Source organism: Musca autumnalis, unplaced genomic scaffold, assembly GCF_047663935.1.
Source record: "Musca autumnalis isolate F117 unplaced genomic scaffold, ASM4766393v1 scaffold_5, whole genome shotgun sequence".
Lineage (NCBI taxonomy): Eukaryota > Metazoa > Arthropoda > Insecta > Diptera > Muscidae > Musca > Musca autumnalis.
The window spans coordinates 157,370,229-157,385,454 of record NW_027412088.1 but is presented as its reverse complement, the minus strand read 5'-3'; the positions used below and the strand labels follow the sequence as shown (position 1 = coordinate 157,385,454).

General features: G+C 35.5%; 1 protein-coding gene across 23 annotated transcripts in view; it reads right to left on the bottom strand.

Annotated features, from left to right (window-relative positions):
- mbl (splicing regulator muscleblind) overlaps window positions 1–15,226 on the bottom strand; it is a 339,449-nt gene that overhangs the window by 283,300 nt on the left and 40,923 nt on the right. For 20 of the 23 annotated variants that reach the window (XR_012413483.1, XR_012413480.1, XR_012413481.1 and 17 more), the window contains exon 2: window positions 8,345–9,296. The exons of 1 other annotated variant lie outside the window; for it this stretch is intronic. Coding sequence is in view for 16 of the 22 variants with exons in the window: in XM_073992621.1 (XP_073848722.1) it covers window positions 8,345–8,533 (189 nt within the window). In the remaining 6 variants the exon portion in view is untranslated. Of the gene's footprint in view, window positions 1–8,344; window positions 9,965–15,226 lie in introns of all 23 variants that reach the window. 2 more of the 23 variants (XM_073992626.1, XM_073992611.1) reach the window with 1 other exon arrangement.

The following is a 15,226-nucleotide window of genomic DNA, read 5'->3' as shown; positions in this document are numbered from 1 at the left end:
AGAAATTGGCTAATGAAAAACAAGTAAAAACGAAGAAGAGAGATGGAGAAATGCAAACAAGAAGAATGGAAACCGAGATAGAAACAAAAGATTGCGGAAAGACGTTTCATTTGGAGAAAATTCCAAATTCTTACCAAGAATCTGATCAGCTCATCTACAAAGATTCCTTGCTTTAGATCGATCTTTCGGATATACCTGCAGCCCGCCTATAAAGACTCTATTCAGCTATGGCTTCAGTTCGCCCATAATAGAGATCCCTTCAGCCATGGCTGGAGCTCGCCTATAAAGACTCAATTCAGCCATGGCTGCAGCTCGGCTATAAAGACTCCCTTCAGCCATGGCTGGAGCTCGCCTATAAAGACTCAATTCAGCCATGGCTGCAGCTCGCCTATAAAGACTCAATTCAGCCATGGCAGCAACTCGCCTATAAATACTCAATTCAGCCATGGCTGCAGCCCGCCTATAAAGACTCAATTCAGTCATGGCTGCAGTTCGCCTATAAAGACTCCCTTCAGCCATGGCTGCAGCTCGCCTATAAATACTCCATTCTGCCATGGCTGCAGCCCGCCTATAGTAGAGACCCCCTTCAGCCATGGCTGCAGCTCGCCTATAAAGACTCAATTCAGCCATGGCAGCAGCTCGCCTATAAAGACTCAATTCAGTCATGGCTGCAGCTCGCCTATAAAGACTCCCTTCAGCCATGGCTGCAGCTCACCTATAAAGCTCATCCATAAAGACTCTCTTCACACAATCTTTAGTCTGCTTTTCTCCCTATTTTCCCTCTTTCCATTGTGAAGCATATCACCTGCAATTCTTAATCAGCTGTAAATTCTTTTATGGCAACGCCTAAATGTATGCACCAAAATTAAATTCTCCTAAATTCTCTTTACAGTTCAGCGTTTTCAAAATAATTTTATTTAAATGGAAATTTGCATCTACTGTCAGTCATTTCAAAGCGCAGTTGAAAAACTTTGTAAATGATTGTGACAGTTTCGCATTGTGTGCAGGGCACAAAAACTTGTGGCATGAAGTTCCTCCTCCCACCTTGGGATAAAAACGATTTTCTTTGTTATTAAGTAATTTTTATGTTAATAATGATTTAAAAGAGAGGCAAAAAAAGCAGAATTGTAACAACGACCAACAATGAAATTCAACAATAAATTTACACTTCAAAGCTTTGTAGCCAATAGAGAAACAGAAGAAAAAATAGAAGACTGCAGGAGCATAGAAAAAAATATCCAATTTTGGTTTGGGTTGTAGAATGATGACAATAAGTTTTGCAGCAATGCAAAGAGTTTCTGCTTTTCTTTTGGCTCAGCACAAACGTTTTCTTCAAACACAAAAGAAAAAACAATAATAATGAATCCTTAGAGAATCGCACAAACACACACAAGAAAAATCCTTTTACTCCCCAATTCACAGTTTTATTCCATCGCTCATTCTCTTCATTGACATCAATTTAATGGAGGAAGGTTTTTGGCTGGCAAATATTCGTAACTCCTTTTGTCGAACAGAACATCAATGAAAGGCTACTTAAGAAAATATTGGCATAAATTATGAACAACATTACACTTCCGTCGTTCAAGAAGATTCCGCATGCCAAGGGGAAATTAATGGATGGATGGCTCAAGAAGGGAAATCCATGAAAAAAGCAATGCAAAGAAAACCAAAAAACCGTTAACTTAGCTCCATGAGTTTTATAAAGGCTGGCATATCGATAAGGATCAAATGTTGGTTAAAAAGGGGCTGCCAACAGGCCGACCCACCACAAAAGAATTATTATTGCGAGTCAGAAGAGGCTAATGCAAAAACGAGGGCAGGGCAGCTGACTAAATGTAGGCTGTCGTCATCGTTTGTGGCCATTTCTTGTTTTACAGTTCATTGAGCCGTGTTGATGGCTTACACTCTGCCTGGAAGATGCATTACTTTTAGATATTGGCCAAGTATCTAAAAGCATCTAATGCAAATGACTTAACTCATTTAAACTTGAAGTGGTGGTTGGAAGGATAGGATAGGCAAAGAAAAAGGCGAAAAAATATTGTGGTTTCCACCACAAAGGCAGCAAAGAAGAAGAAAAAGCATAAAACCACAAAAAAGATTCCTACTACTACTTATGATTATAAAACTCGTAAGATTACATAATAGATATCAATTGCAGAAGTCATTTAGCGTGGAGGTTTGTTAGTAGTTCCGTTTTTTCTTTGACTCATTTCGATTTCGTTTGGTTGTAAACTGCAAAGGAAACTTGATCAACATCATTTTAAAATCAGTTGAGTAAAAGAACAAGTAAAAAAGTGTCAGTCGGCTTTGCCGACAGATATATACCCTCAGCTAATGTGAAGCCAAACTTTCACCTCCGGACAGATCGAATGTATTTAAGGTCTCTTCAGAATTTTGTGGCCCTTTTGGACATTTGAGCTTGCCGACAAAAATGTGGATTAGGAATAAACTGCACTAAGACACAAATGTTGAACTTCTGTAGGGCAGGTACCTTTAGGGAGGACCGATATGGGCCATTTTAGAAGTTAAACTAAATTTTCATAAAATTTTAGGAGATCCAAAGTTTGGACCAAGTTGGTTGACCCATTCAAGTGATATCGTCCTAGCATTTTAGTGACATGTTTTAAATATTGGGGAGAAGTACCAAAAGTTGTGAACCGGTATTGCCCATGAAACTAAGTTTGGATATAATATGACGAAGACCAAATCGGTTGAACAGTTCGAGAGTTATCGTGCTCTCAGACCGCCACATATGGTGAAATAGGGGTTTTTTACACCTTTCCGGCTGTTTTCCCAAGAAATATGGACTTGCCTCTGAAAAAACTTTTACCGTCGTGCAAATCACTTCAACAAAAATCAAAGTGATTCGAGAGCAGGTCTTTAAGTGAACTTATCCGAAATTTTTTGTGAGAGGTACCAGAAGGAGTAGACAAATATAGTCCATATTCGAACCTGATCTATATCTGGTAGATATATTAGGATGTGCAAAGTATAGATTACATCGGTCACTCCTTTCAAGAGTTATCGTGCGCAAAATTTTTCCGAAAAATTTTGAAGTTTTGTGGTGGAGGTACCGGAAGGTGTGGACCGATATAGCCCATCTTCGAATTTAAACTATGTTTTGATAAAATATTACGAAGGTCAAATTTTGGACCGAATCGACATATCCGTTCGAGAGTTATCTTGCGCTCCAACCACTACACAAGGTGTCATAGGAGCTTTTGCACCTTTCCGGTCCATTTTCTCAGGAAGTATGGACTTGCCCCTGATGAAACTTACAGCGTCGTATAGATGACAGCGAATACAACTTGGGTAAACAAAAATCAAAGCGATTCGAGACCAGGTCCTAAACTGAACTTTTCTGAAATTTTGTGTGGGAGGTACCCGAAGGAGTGAACCGATATAATCCATCTTTGAACTTGAACTAAGTTTGGGCAAAATATTACGAAAGCCAATTTTTGGACCGAATCGGCAGATCCGTTCGAGAGTTATCTTGCGCTCCAACCACAAACACGGTGTCATAGGGTCTTTTGTAACTTTCAGGTCCATTTTCTCAGGAAGTATGGACTTGCCCCTAATGAAACTTACAGCGTCGTATAGAGGACAACGCATACAACTTACGTAAACAAAAATCAAAGCGATTCGAGACCAGGTCCTAAACTGAACTTTTCCGAAATTTTGTGTGGGACGTACCCGAAGGAGTGGACCGATTGAGTCAATATTGCAACCTCATCTAAGTTTGGTAGAAATTACACGATGTGCAAAGTATGGACCAAATCGGTTATTCCCTACAAAAGTTATCGTGCGCACAAGTTTTGCGACAATTTTTAACATTTGTGGGGGAGGTACCTGAAGGAGTGGACCTATATGGTCCATCTTCGAACTTAAATCGAATCTGGACAAAATATTTCGATACCCAAAATTTGAACCGAATCGATTGATCCGTTCGAGAGTTATCGTGCGCACCAGCCAGCCAGACAGACAGACAGACGGACGGACATTGCTAGATCTACTCAAAATTGTCTGAAACGGATATCGTACAAACATACTTGGGGTCTAAAACCATTTTTTCGATGAGGCACATTTTTGGTCGTATCAAAGTGTAAATACCCTCTTTAGCCTAAAGGCTGAGGGTATAACGAGGGCCAGGAAGTGTTTTAACAAGGACATGCCATTAGCAAAAACTGTCATAATTTTATTAGACCCTTTTGCGTCACAAAAGGACGAAAAGAGCTAAAAAAATAATTAACTTACAATTGCTAATGAAATTTAATCGAATTGCCATTGTGTTTGGGCAAATCAGGAAATTTGTTCATAAAAGACAAAATTACAATATCCAGGGTCCGGAATTTCAATTGACATTATGTTAAAAGGAGGGAAAATGGGGAAAAGTTGCAATCTCTGACAGACCACAAAGGGGGCAAAAGTTTTTCAACTTTATAAAAGTGCTTTGGACGGTATTAAATATAGAAGATTTTCAAAAAACTTTCAGTCCATGCACTAACTTTTAAAGGGGCTCTCCCTATGAAAAACTTCCTAAAGTTTTTACAAGCTGCAGTCTATTGAATACCATGTGAAAGAAGCTGCAGACTCCATTCAGCCATGGCTGCAGCTCTCCTATAAAAACTCCCTTCAGCCATGGCTGCAGCTCGCCTATAAAGACTCCCTTTAGCCATGGCTGCAGCTCGCCTATAAAGACTCCCTTTAGCCATGGCTGCAGCTCGCCTAAAAAGACTCCCTTCAGCCATGGCTGCAGCTCGCCTATAAAGACTACCTTCAGCCATGGCTGCAGCTCGCCTATAAAGACTACCTTCAGCCATGGCTGCAGCTCGCCTTTAAAGACTCCCTTCAGTCATGGCTGCAGCTAGCCTATAAAAGACTACCTTCTGCCATGGCTGCAGCTCGCCTATAAAAGACTACCTTCAGCCATGGCTGCAGCTCGCCTATAAAAGACTACCTTCAGCCATGGCTGCAGCTCGCCTATAAAAGACTACCTTCAGCCATGGCTGCAGCTCGCCTATAAAAGACTCCCTTCAGCCATGGCTGAAGCTCGCCTATAAAAGACTCCCTTCAGCCATGGCTGCAGCTCGCCTATAAAAGACTCCCTTCAGCCATGGCTGCAGCTCGCCTATAAAAGACTCCCTTCAGCCATGGCTGCAGCTCGCCTATAAAAGACTCCCTTCAGCCATGGCTGCAGCTCGCCTATAAAAGACTCCTTTCAGCCATGGCTGCAGTTCGCCTATAAAGATTCCCTTCAGCCATGGTTGCAGTCCGCCTATGAAGATTCCCTTCAGCCAGCCGTAGCTGCAGCTCGTCTATAAAGATTCCCTTCAGCTGCAGCTGCGACTCGTCTATAAAGACTACAATCAGTTTAAGTTTCAGCTCATCCCATCAACATTCGCTTCAGCTCGTCTAAGAACACGCCCTTCAGCTCGTCTAAGAAGACTCCCTTCAGCTCGCCTAAAATACTTTTTCAGCTCGTCTTATAGAAGACCTTGTAAGGGTTTTCTTTTTTTAGAATAATTTGTAAAGGTCTTCTGTTTATAAAATACCGTGTAAAGGTCTTCTACAGGTACCGAGACAGTGTAAAGGTCTTTGTGAAGTTCCTCTGACCACAGAGAACTTTGTAGAGTTCTTATGTCTATTGAACACATTGAAAAAGTAGTCTGTATATAGAAGACCTTGCAACAATCTCATGTCTATGGGTGACCTTGTAATGATCTTCTGTCTATAGAAGACCTTTCAAAACTCTTTTTTGTAAAGGTTTTCTATATATAGAAGACATTGTAAAGGTCTTCTGTCTATGGAGGACCTTGTAAAGGTATTTTGTCTATAGGCGACACCGTATAGGTCTTCTGTTTATAGAAGACCGTGTGAAGGTCTTCTGTCTATAGAAAATTTGGGTGCTTCTTTAGACCCTTTCCAAAGGAAACGGTGCTTCTTTAGAAACTTTCTAAAGGAAAGGGTGCTTCCTTAGAAACTTTCCAAAGGAAAGGGTGCTTCTTTAGGCCCTTTCCAATGGAAAGGTTGCTTCTTTATGATTCTTTCCAAAGGAAAGAGTGCTTCTTTAGACCCTTTCCAAAGAAAAGGATGCTCTTTTAGACCCTTTCCAAAGGAAAGGATGCTTTTTAAACCCTATTTAAAGGAAAGGATGATCCTTTAGACCCTTTCCAAAGGAAAGGATGCTCTTTTAGACCCTTTCCAAAGGAAAGGATGCTTTTTAAACCCTTTTCAAAGGAAAGGATGCTCCTTTAGACTCTTTCCAAAGGAAAGGATGCTCCTTTAGACCCTTTCCAAAGGAAAGGCAGCTCCATTAGAACCTTTCCAAAGGAAATGATGGTCCTTTAGACCCTTTCCAATGGAAAGGTTGCTTCTTTATGACTCTTTCCAAAGGAAAGAGTGCTTCTTTTAGACCCTTTCCAAAGGAAAGGATGCTCCTTTAGACCCTTTCCAATGGAAATGTTGCTTCTTTATGATTCTTTCCAAAGGCAAGATTGCTTCTTTAGACCCTTTCCAAAGGAAAGGATGCTCTTTTAGACCCTATTCCCTTTCCAAAGGAAAGGAAGCTCCACTAGAACCTTTCCAAAGGAAAGGATGCTCCTTTGTACCCTTTCCAAAGTAAAGGATGCTCCTTTAGACCCTTTCCAAAGGAAAGGGTGATCCTTTAGACCCTTTCCTAAGGATTTATATGCACACGACTTGTCAAAAGTCTTCTGTCGGAGACTTCCTATAGGACTTCTTCTTCAAAAACGTTCTGGCTATTGATTTTTTTCCTAAAATTCTCCATATAAATATTTCCCCAAGGTCTTCTGCGACATTGAATCCTGAGGGCCGGTTTTGTAAAAAAAAATAAAAATTCTTTTAAAGATCTTACGCTTCCCTTGGCCTCTTTTCCTATCTTTAGAATTAATACCACGAAATTTCCTTAGAATATTCCCAGATGCTCAAACAAAAATCGAATTTTCATGACAAATAAAAAAAAACAATATTTTTATTAAAACAAATAAAAATGTGACATTTCCAAAAAATATTTTTCACCAATTTCAAAACGAAGCCATCTTCATCATTCGCCAAACAGATTTACTCGCATCATCATCTATGCCACTTCTTCAATTTCATCAAAATTCTCCTCTTGCCTCTTCATTACATCAATTGATGCAAATATCTATCCAAATAGGACCAAACAATTTTCGATACACAGAATAGGGACCAGGCACCAATCCAAATGTAGCCGGAAGATTCACCGTCCATTAATGTTGAATAAGCGGCACTATCGTTGGTCATCTTGAGATTATTTGCTTTGATATTTCTCTTGAAATTATTTGATGTTTCAAAATATATTTTATTTTATTTTTTTACGAAGAAAATCCAGGCACTTCTTGTCGATACGAGAATGTTTTTGAAATGATTTTGAAATATTTTTTTGTGAAGTACACAAATGAAAAAATCAAGGCCTACCTATCACATAAGGAAAATGGTATTGTTTTCGGCAGAGTTTGTTTTTTCAAAGTAGTTTGAAAGAGTGTGAAAACATGAAACTTTTTCATGTGTCCATATTTACACTTGGCAACTTTCCGTTCGGGAATAGTTTGTCTGAATTAGAGAAACGTGAGATATATGGGAACCTTTTAGCTCTAAATATCCTCTCTAACCGATAATTATTGCAAGGAAAATTTACTAATGTAAATTTGGGCTATGATATATAAAAAACCTTGAGTTAACGGTTTTTAATTACGCTTGAGTATCTTGACGGTCTCCACCGGATCTGTATTAAATGCTTAACTTTATTTACAATTTTTTTTTTTTTTTTTTTTGATAAATACCAAAATCATAACCCAATTTTTATTGAAATCTGTTGTTTTTCAACCATTAATTCTTGTTGTTTTTTAGCATTTAGCCTTTACCATTTTGCCGAAGCGATAGCACAGCAGCAGCAACAGCTAAATTAATATTTGATATACATTTTTTGGGTAGAGGTGGTTGTTGGCGTAGCTTGTGGAGAAGCTGAATTTCGGGTTTTTCACATAATACTCTAAAACTAGTTGGGTTATAGATATGTATATAAAGCACGTACATATGTATATATGAGTGTAGTTAAATATGCAGTAGAAAATAAATATGAAATGGAAACTAAAACTAAAATAAAGATGGACGCAGCAGACAAAGGCATATGATGGCGGCAAGTTTTTTTGGGGAAGAGCCTACTCCTTTTGAGAGAGTTTAAAAGGAGCGCGGCTTGCCAAAATATTTTTTTGTGCAAATAATGAAACATGCATTACAAATTATAATAATATCTAAAAGGTTTCTAAAAAAAGTTAATATATATTAAAAGCAATCTACTAACCTTAATGCTATCATAGCAGGCGGTCACCTTGCCATTTTGCACTTCAACATTTGCAGGCGGATGGGCAAATTTACATTCGGTATCTTGGCGGGAACATTTATTCCTTTGAAATTCACGACATACTTCTAGCTGGAGCCAACGTGAATCTTTGCCATTCAATAGGCTGGTCATATTAACCATAGCGGCCATTTTCTAGGGCTGTGTTTAAAACTGTTTGCGTTTTTTTTTTCTGGAGGGGGGATTTGTTTTTGATACTTAGCTAGCCTTGCTTTGCTTGTTTTGCTAGCAGTTTTCTTGTGGTTTTATTTCTTGGTTTTGGTTTTAGCAATAAAACACCTTTGGACAGTCTATAATATATTTTCGTTTACATAAAGAAAAGCTGCCGTTAAAGTTGCTGATAATGGTGTTGTTGATGATGATTGTAACTGGCCAAAACTCAGGTTGTGGAGGTTGGGGTTGGGATATTGTTTTGCTTTTTGATGAGAGAAAGGAACTCAGTGTAATAAGTTGGAGTATATTGAAGATGAAAACGAGAGGGGAAAGGACTAAATAGTGGCTTTTGTTTGATTGGTTTTTTGTTGCTTTGCGGGGCAAGATCTCTGCTTCTAAGTCCTTTAGCTTTCTTTTATGGGGATTGATGTTTTCAAATTAATCCAGACTTTGTAAGTTTAACATTCTTCTCTTCTGGCCCAGTTTTGTTGCAGTTTGATTTGTTGTTTTGGATATCCTTTATATAATTTCTTTGCTGACTTTTTGTTTTACTTTTTAATTTCTTCAATTTTTTCTTGTCAACTTTAAGGGGTTGCCAAATTTTCTCAATTTTTTCTCCTTGAGTTTTATTTTTTGGAAATTTTTCTTTTTCTTTTCTTTTCTATTTAAAAAATCACTCACAAAACTATTTGAGTTGAGTTATATTTTTTATTTTCCGTAACAAATTTTCTGGATTTTTATGCTTTAAAAAAATTATAAAAAATATTAATATAACACAAAATAATTACACAAAATATTTAAATGATGACTAGAGTAATACGAGCGGGGTTTTAAGCTTTAAATAGCCAGCCGGTCTTTTTTAATAACGTTTATAAAATTCTGCGCTCTTTTTTCTATATAACCGAACCGTTATTCCTCAATTTGTTTAACTATATACGTTTATGGGTATTTTTTAGCTAGGCACTTATATTTATTTATATCCAGCAAAATAAAAAAAAAACCATAACCAAACTGAAGTGGTCAAAACTCAAAATACAAATTGACAGGCAAAATAGTTGTGGTGGTTGCTGGGTTGGTTGGTGAACTCAAAAAATGGACCTGAACTTTATTTTGCTGGGTAAAAAGGGTTATAGCATTTCAAGCGCAACAATCAAAAGTAACAGCAGCTTGTATATTGTTTCTCACAGTTTATCGTCAGTTTACTGGCTTTCTAAGAGCTATAACATATTATATAGTGGCTATATATCTGGCCTTTTTAAGCTGCAGCAGCTGCGTATATTGTATGGCTTTTTCTTTTATTTCAAATGGGTCTCTAACAATCCCCTATGGGATCCAAGATATTACAGCACGATTTTTTCTAAACAAGCTACAGGCATATTATGTTTTGTTGTTGTAGGTTGTGTACATTATCTGAAATTAGACAGAGAAAAGAACAAGAGAAAAATACAAAAACAAGTTAGCATTTATAGTTGGTTACTTATAAACTAATCTAAAAAAACGATATATTTCCGAAAATAATACTAGAAAAAAATGAATTTGAAAAGCATTTTATAGAGAGGTGTGTCTTAAAAGCTAAAAAGGAGGAATGTGTTGTTTTGGTGTCCATCTATTATATAGAAAGCATTCATTACATAGTATCCCAGCAAACAGTTTGTTTTGTTTTTAATTTCACAAGCAATTCTTCCCACATAAAAGTATATAAAGCAAAATAGGTTTTGTTCACTATAATTGGTTTTTCTTAAAGCTAAAGGCAAGCACATTTATGAAATATCCTTTTAGGATTCAATGCAGAATCCTTGGGATATAGTTTAACATATAATTAAGCTGGCATAGTTTAAAAGCTAAGATTTTTATCTGTGATACTAATATTCCATATGCACGCACGCACACACACACATACAAGCAAATGTTTGAGGCACCCAAAAGAAAGGCTACATAAACAAAAAAATATCCTTTTTGGATATAGTTACAATACTATAGAATTTGTAAAATAAACTTTTTAGTTTTCCTCTGAATAATAATCTGTTTTCGACTCCGTTTCAAGTCCAGCGAAGATTTAAACCAGACACAATACAAATTATGGAAGTTATCTTCAAACCTTTTTAACGATTTTCCCCATGATAATTAAAATTTTATAGCAGTTTGATGCTAATGAATCTTCCTAAAGAAAGTCCTTTTAACATCCTTCTAAATTTTAAGAAGAAAGCATTCGTTGAAAATTCCATTTTATGAAAAAAATAAATAATTTTAATTGTTATAATTTTAATTATTAATTTATTCAATTATTGTTATTAGTTTTATTCAAATATGTAATATTATGTCTGTTCCAGAAACTGCAAGAATATACAAATTTTTTACTTGGATAACAATTTCGATATCATAAAAAATAAAAAAATAGTAGATTCTTGCAGATATTTTATTGAGATTTATTTGATTCCATGGTTTTATATTTGTCCGTTAAACTTCAAAAAATGAATTAAGTGACTTTTTAACAACTTTACTCATTGTTATAAAAACAAAAGAAATTTTAATAACTTAAAAAAATCCGACATCGATTTTTCCCTTTGAGTTAAAACCAGCCTAAAGCAACAAATTAAGAAAAATAATAATTTAACAAATTTTATATTTTTATATATTTGTTAAAAAATAAAAAAATGGTATTACATATAAATGGTATATACATATAACGACATTTTACACAGCACACTGTGTAAGGGGTCTCAGTAACATAACAATCTGCTAAAAAACGACGTTAAATTGCCAACAGTCTTAATTTAGAACACTTTGAAGATTTTTGACGATTTTTCCACTTTAATTGACAATTTTGCGACTTTTATGACGATTTTCCGCCAAAAACTGTTTGCCTATTTTGCATAGTTTTTGCATTTTCTGCCTATTTTGCATATTTTGTGCATATGCAAAATATACAAGATATGCCCTTTATTGAATTCAGTTTTCTTTGAAACTAATTTTGGCCCAATCAGAATCCTCGTATCTTTATTATCAAAAAATATGTAAATATGCAAAATCCGATGTCTAAATATAAGTCTCAACCATCCCATCCCATTTTACTTCATATAGACATTATTTTAATAAAAGTGAATAGACCTCTAAGTATTCGTAAAGAAACATTTCTTAGAGATTCTTTACGAAAATTGCAACAACAACAAAATCCTAGTGTTATTCAGCGCCACCTATAAGTGCCTACATGTACTTGTTGGTGGAATACTTTAAAAAAGTTCCATCCATAGCACACCACTTTTTTCTCCAAAGAAATAATTTTAATACCTTCTAAATAAATGTCATTTAGATGACATACTCCATTTAAGTTATAATTTACATTGGCCAAGTTTAGCTTTGGCTATTCTCAGCTGAGAATTTTCGAAAGCTAAATTGCCTAATGTAAGTTAAGGCCTGGGTACATAAGCCGCTTGGCTTTCTTGCTTAATTCATTTCAATTAGGTCGAACTTGGTCTTTGGTCTTTTACCAGAAATGAATTAAGCAAGAAAGCCGAGCGGCTTATGTACCCAGGCCAGTTTATTTCTCAGGCAAATTTGACATCTTGGATAGATAAATAGTATAGGTTCAGAGGTTATAAATTGCTGTCCTAGGGGTATGCAAATTGTGAATAAATCAGAATTTACATTAGGCAATTTTCACCCCCCCAAACGTCCTCTATCATCGACAAATTGAATAAATTGACGAGTCTACCGTTAGATGACATACTCCTTAATAATTTCCAATTTACATTGTCTAAGTTTTCCCCTGGCAACTCCCAGTTTTATCTCAGTTGAATTTTGGCATCTTAGAAGATAGCAAAGATGTAAATATACTAAGATGGGAAAAGTCAATTGTTAACATTTGTCAATAGATGGAGTTAAGCTCTGTTGTTACGATATCATAACAACATTCTGTTAAGTAGTTAACCATTTCAGGCGTTTTTAACCGCCAAGTTCATATTCAATGAACTGGAAACTGCAATGGAATACAATCCTGAGTCCAACTTTTTGCTTTCCTACAATTTGTATAAGCCGAATTGCGCTTTAATGGGGTTTTTATCATTAACATACCCCTGTTGCTGGTAAAATGTTTATATACTTTGTTTCATAAACATTTGTGCATTATGCATCTTTTCCAGTCTTTACAGTTCTATGTCTTTGAAGATAGTTAGTATAGGGTTCAGAGGTTTTAATTTGCTGTCCTAGGGTATGGAAATTTCAATAAATGTTATAATGCCATCTATACGAGATTATTAACATAGATTGAAGGAGACATGCATAGCAGAGCTTGCTTTAAGATTGAAAAACTCATAATGAATGTCGAACAGTGAGTATTTTTTTACATTACGTAGTGGAATTTCGAAGGGATATCTGAATGATTTTCTGGTGACTAATAATTTAAAAGGATTAATCTTTGAAAATTAGAAGAGTATAAATTTCTCCGCCAGTATTATCTATACAAAAGAGTTGAAAACAGATTACTGGTAAGTGTCTTGAAATTTAGTAAACGAGTCAATACTGGTTCGGAGATGTGAGCTCAAAAAACTCGTCCCAAAAGGCTGCGATAATCGGAACACAATATTTTGGTATTATACAGCACCATCTGTACGTTGTGATTGGTAAAGTTATTGGACAAAATAAGTTGACGACCTACATATACACGTAGAACACTTCTTAATAACCAGTGGGCCTATTCTGTAACTTTTTAACGACAGTCGAGTTGTTATTTTTATCGCCAGGTTTTGGGGTTTGCACTAACGATAGTGTTATTCTGTAACTTATGTTAAAATATAATCGAAAATAAATATTTTAAAATGGTATCTCTGGAAATTGTTGTTGTCAAAAAGACATGAAAAATATAAAAAACGTATATCCCACGAAAATTACGCCGTTTTTATAAAACTAAGTTGAATAAACTGTTCGAGTGAATGTCCAGTGTATTTCAAGTAAGTGTAAATGCGTTACAATGAAACAAGAACTGCTTACGTACAAACGTCTTATTGTAGAATGGCCCATCTTATTGGTACCGAATTGGCGAAAGGAGAAAATTTTCAGAAGTAATGGTCGCGGCGTCATGAAGGAATAGGAGAGTTACGGTCAAAGTTATTAGAAAAGGCCAAATTCACGCTGATACGTTAATGGTTAATTGCAGATAGCATCTGTTTCATGTTAATTGCAATATACATATTCACATACATAGATGTTGGTTGAACCTAAAGTTGCGATGAAAGCACCAGAATGATGGCATTAATAAATATACATTTTAAGACGAAAAACATGTTTCTGTTTCATTTTGGTTTTTAACCTACAGTAGACTTCGTCTATAATAACGGTCAAAAATCCACGAAATTCGGTCGGTATAAGCGATAATCTCTATAGTTGATATTCGTTTAAATTATATAAGGCGGACAGAAATTTTGACGTTTCAATTTCGCCGTTATCAGTATGTCGTTATAAGCGATTGTCCAAGTCGCGAAATAACGTCCTGCTTATTGCCGGTTCTCTCATAAAATTGTTCCTAAGAGATCAATCATATATAACTTATTCAAATGTCATTTTCAATAACTACAAATCGGCGACAATTTAACAACACAAAATTTATTGCCGTTTATTTATCGACAAAATTTTAAATAACAATGAGTAAAGTTGTTTAAAATGTTTCAGAATACCAAAGTCGATAAAAATATGGTTAAAAAATTTAAACAACTTGAGTGTCGATAAATTGTGATAGTGAATCGAGGCACAGAAGTTTTCATGTCAAGCAGTTTAATTTCAATTTTTCAAAGATGTCAATATTATAAGATAGGAAAAGTCAATTGTGAAAAATTAACTGTAGAGGGAGTTAACCTCTGTTGCTACGATATCGTAGCAACATTCTGTTAAACGAAAACTGTTACTCATTGGAATATTGACAAGAAAAACATTAAAACTCAAGTTTGACGGCATTCACTTTTGATTTTTTTATTAATAAACAATAAAAAATAGTGAAGAAATAAATTTCAGCCACAAAACACGACGTTTATGTTTTCTGCGCGAGAAATGGGAATCAAAAGCGATTGGCATTGCTGTTATCAATTCCAGTGAGTTGTGTAGCCATCTGCAACCAAAATGTAGAACTATTGTCATATGTTTTTGGAAAATGCATTTGTTCGAGTCTTTATTACTTTACGTCTTTGAATTTTTTTTAGGAAGGTTACTGTAGGTTCTGATGTTAGAAATTTGTTCCATAAGGGTGGAAAATAAATAAATGAAATAAAATAAAAAATAATAATATTTTATTACATGTTATAATGTTATCTGCAACTGATTATTAGCATAGTTTTAGGAGGAAATAAATGCCAGAAAACAAGTGCTCTTTTTCACATCTCGAACGGATATCCTAATGATATCTTAAAGAAGAAGATATTCGCCTGTGATACTAGATAAGTACATTTTGGGTCCAAATATTTCGAAGGCTTTAATCTAACAGAATAATAAAGAGTATATAATTCTCCGTTAGTATTATCCATATAAATAAACTGAAAACTGGATGACTGAATGAGATCAGCAAAGTCTCTGCGAAATTACTTAAGCAAGGACCTCGAAATTTGACACGGAATTTCTACCAAAAAAAATCATGGTATTGTAATGTGTCATCTTTACTTTGTTATTGGCAGATGTTAGGAGAAAATA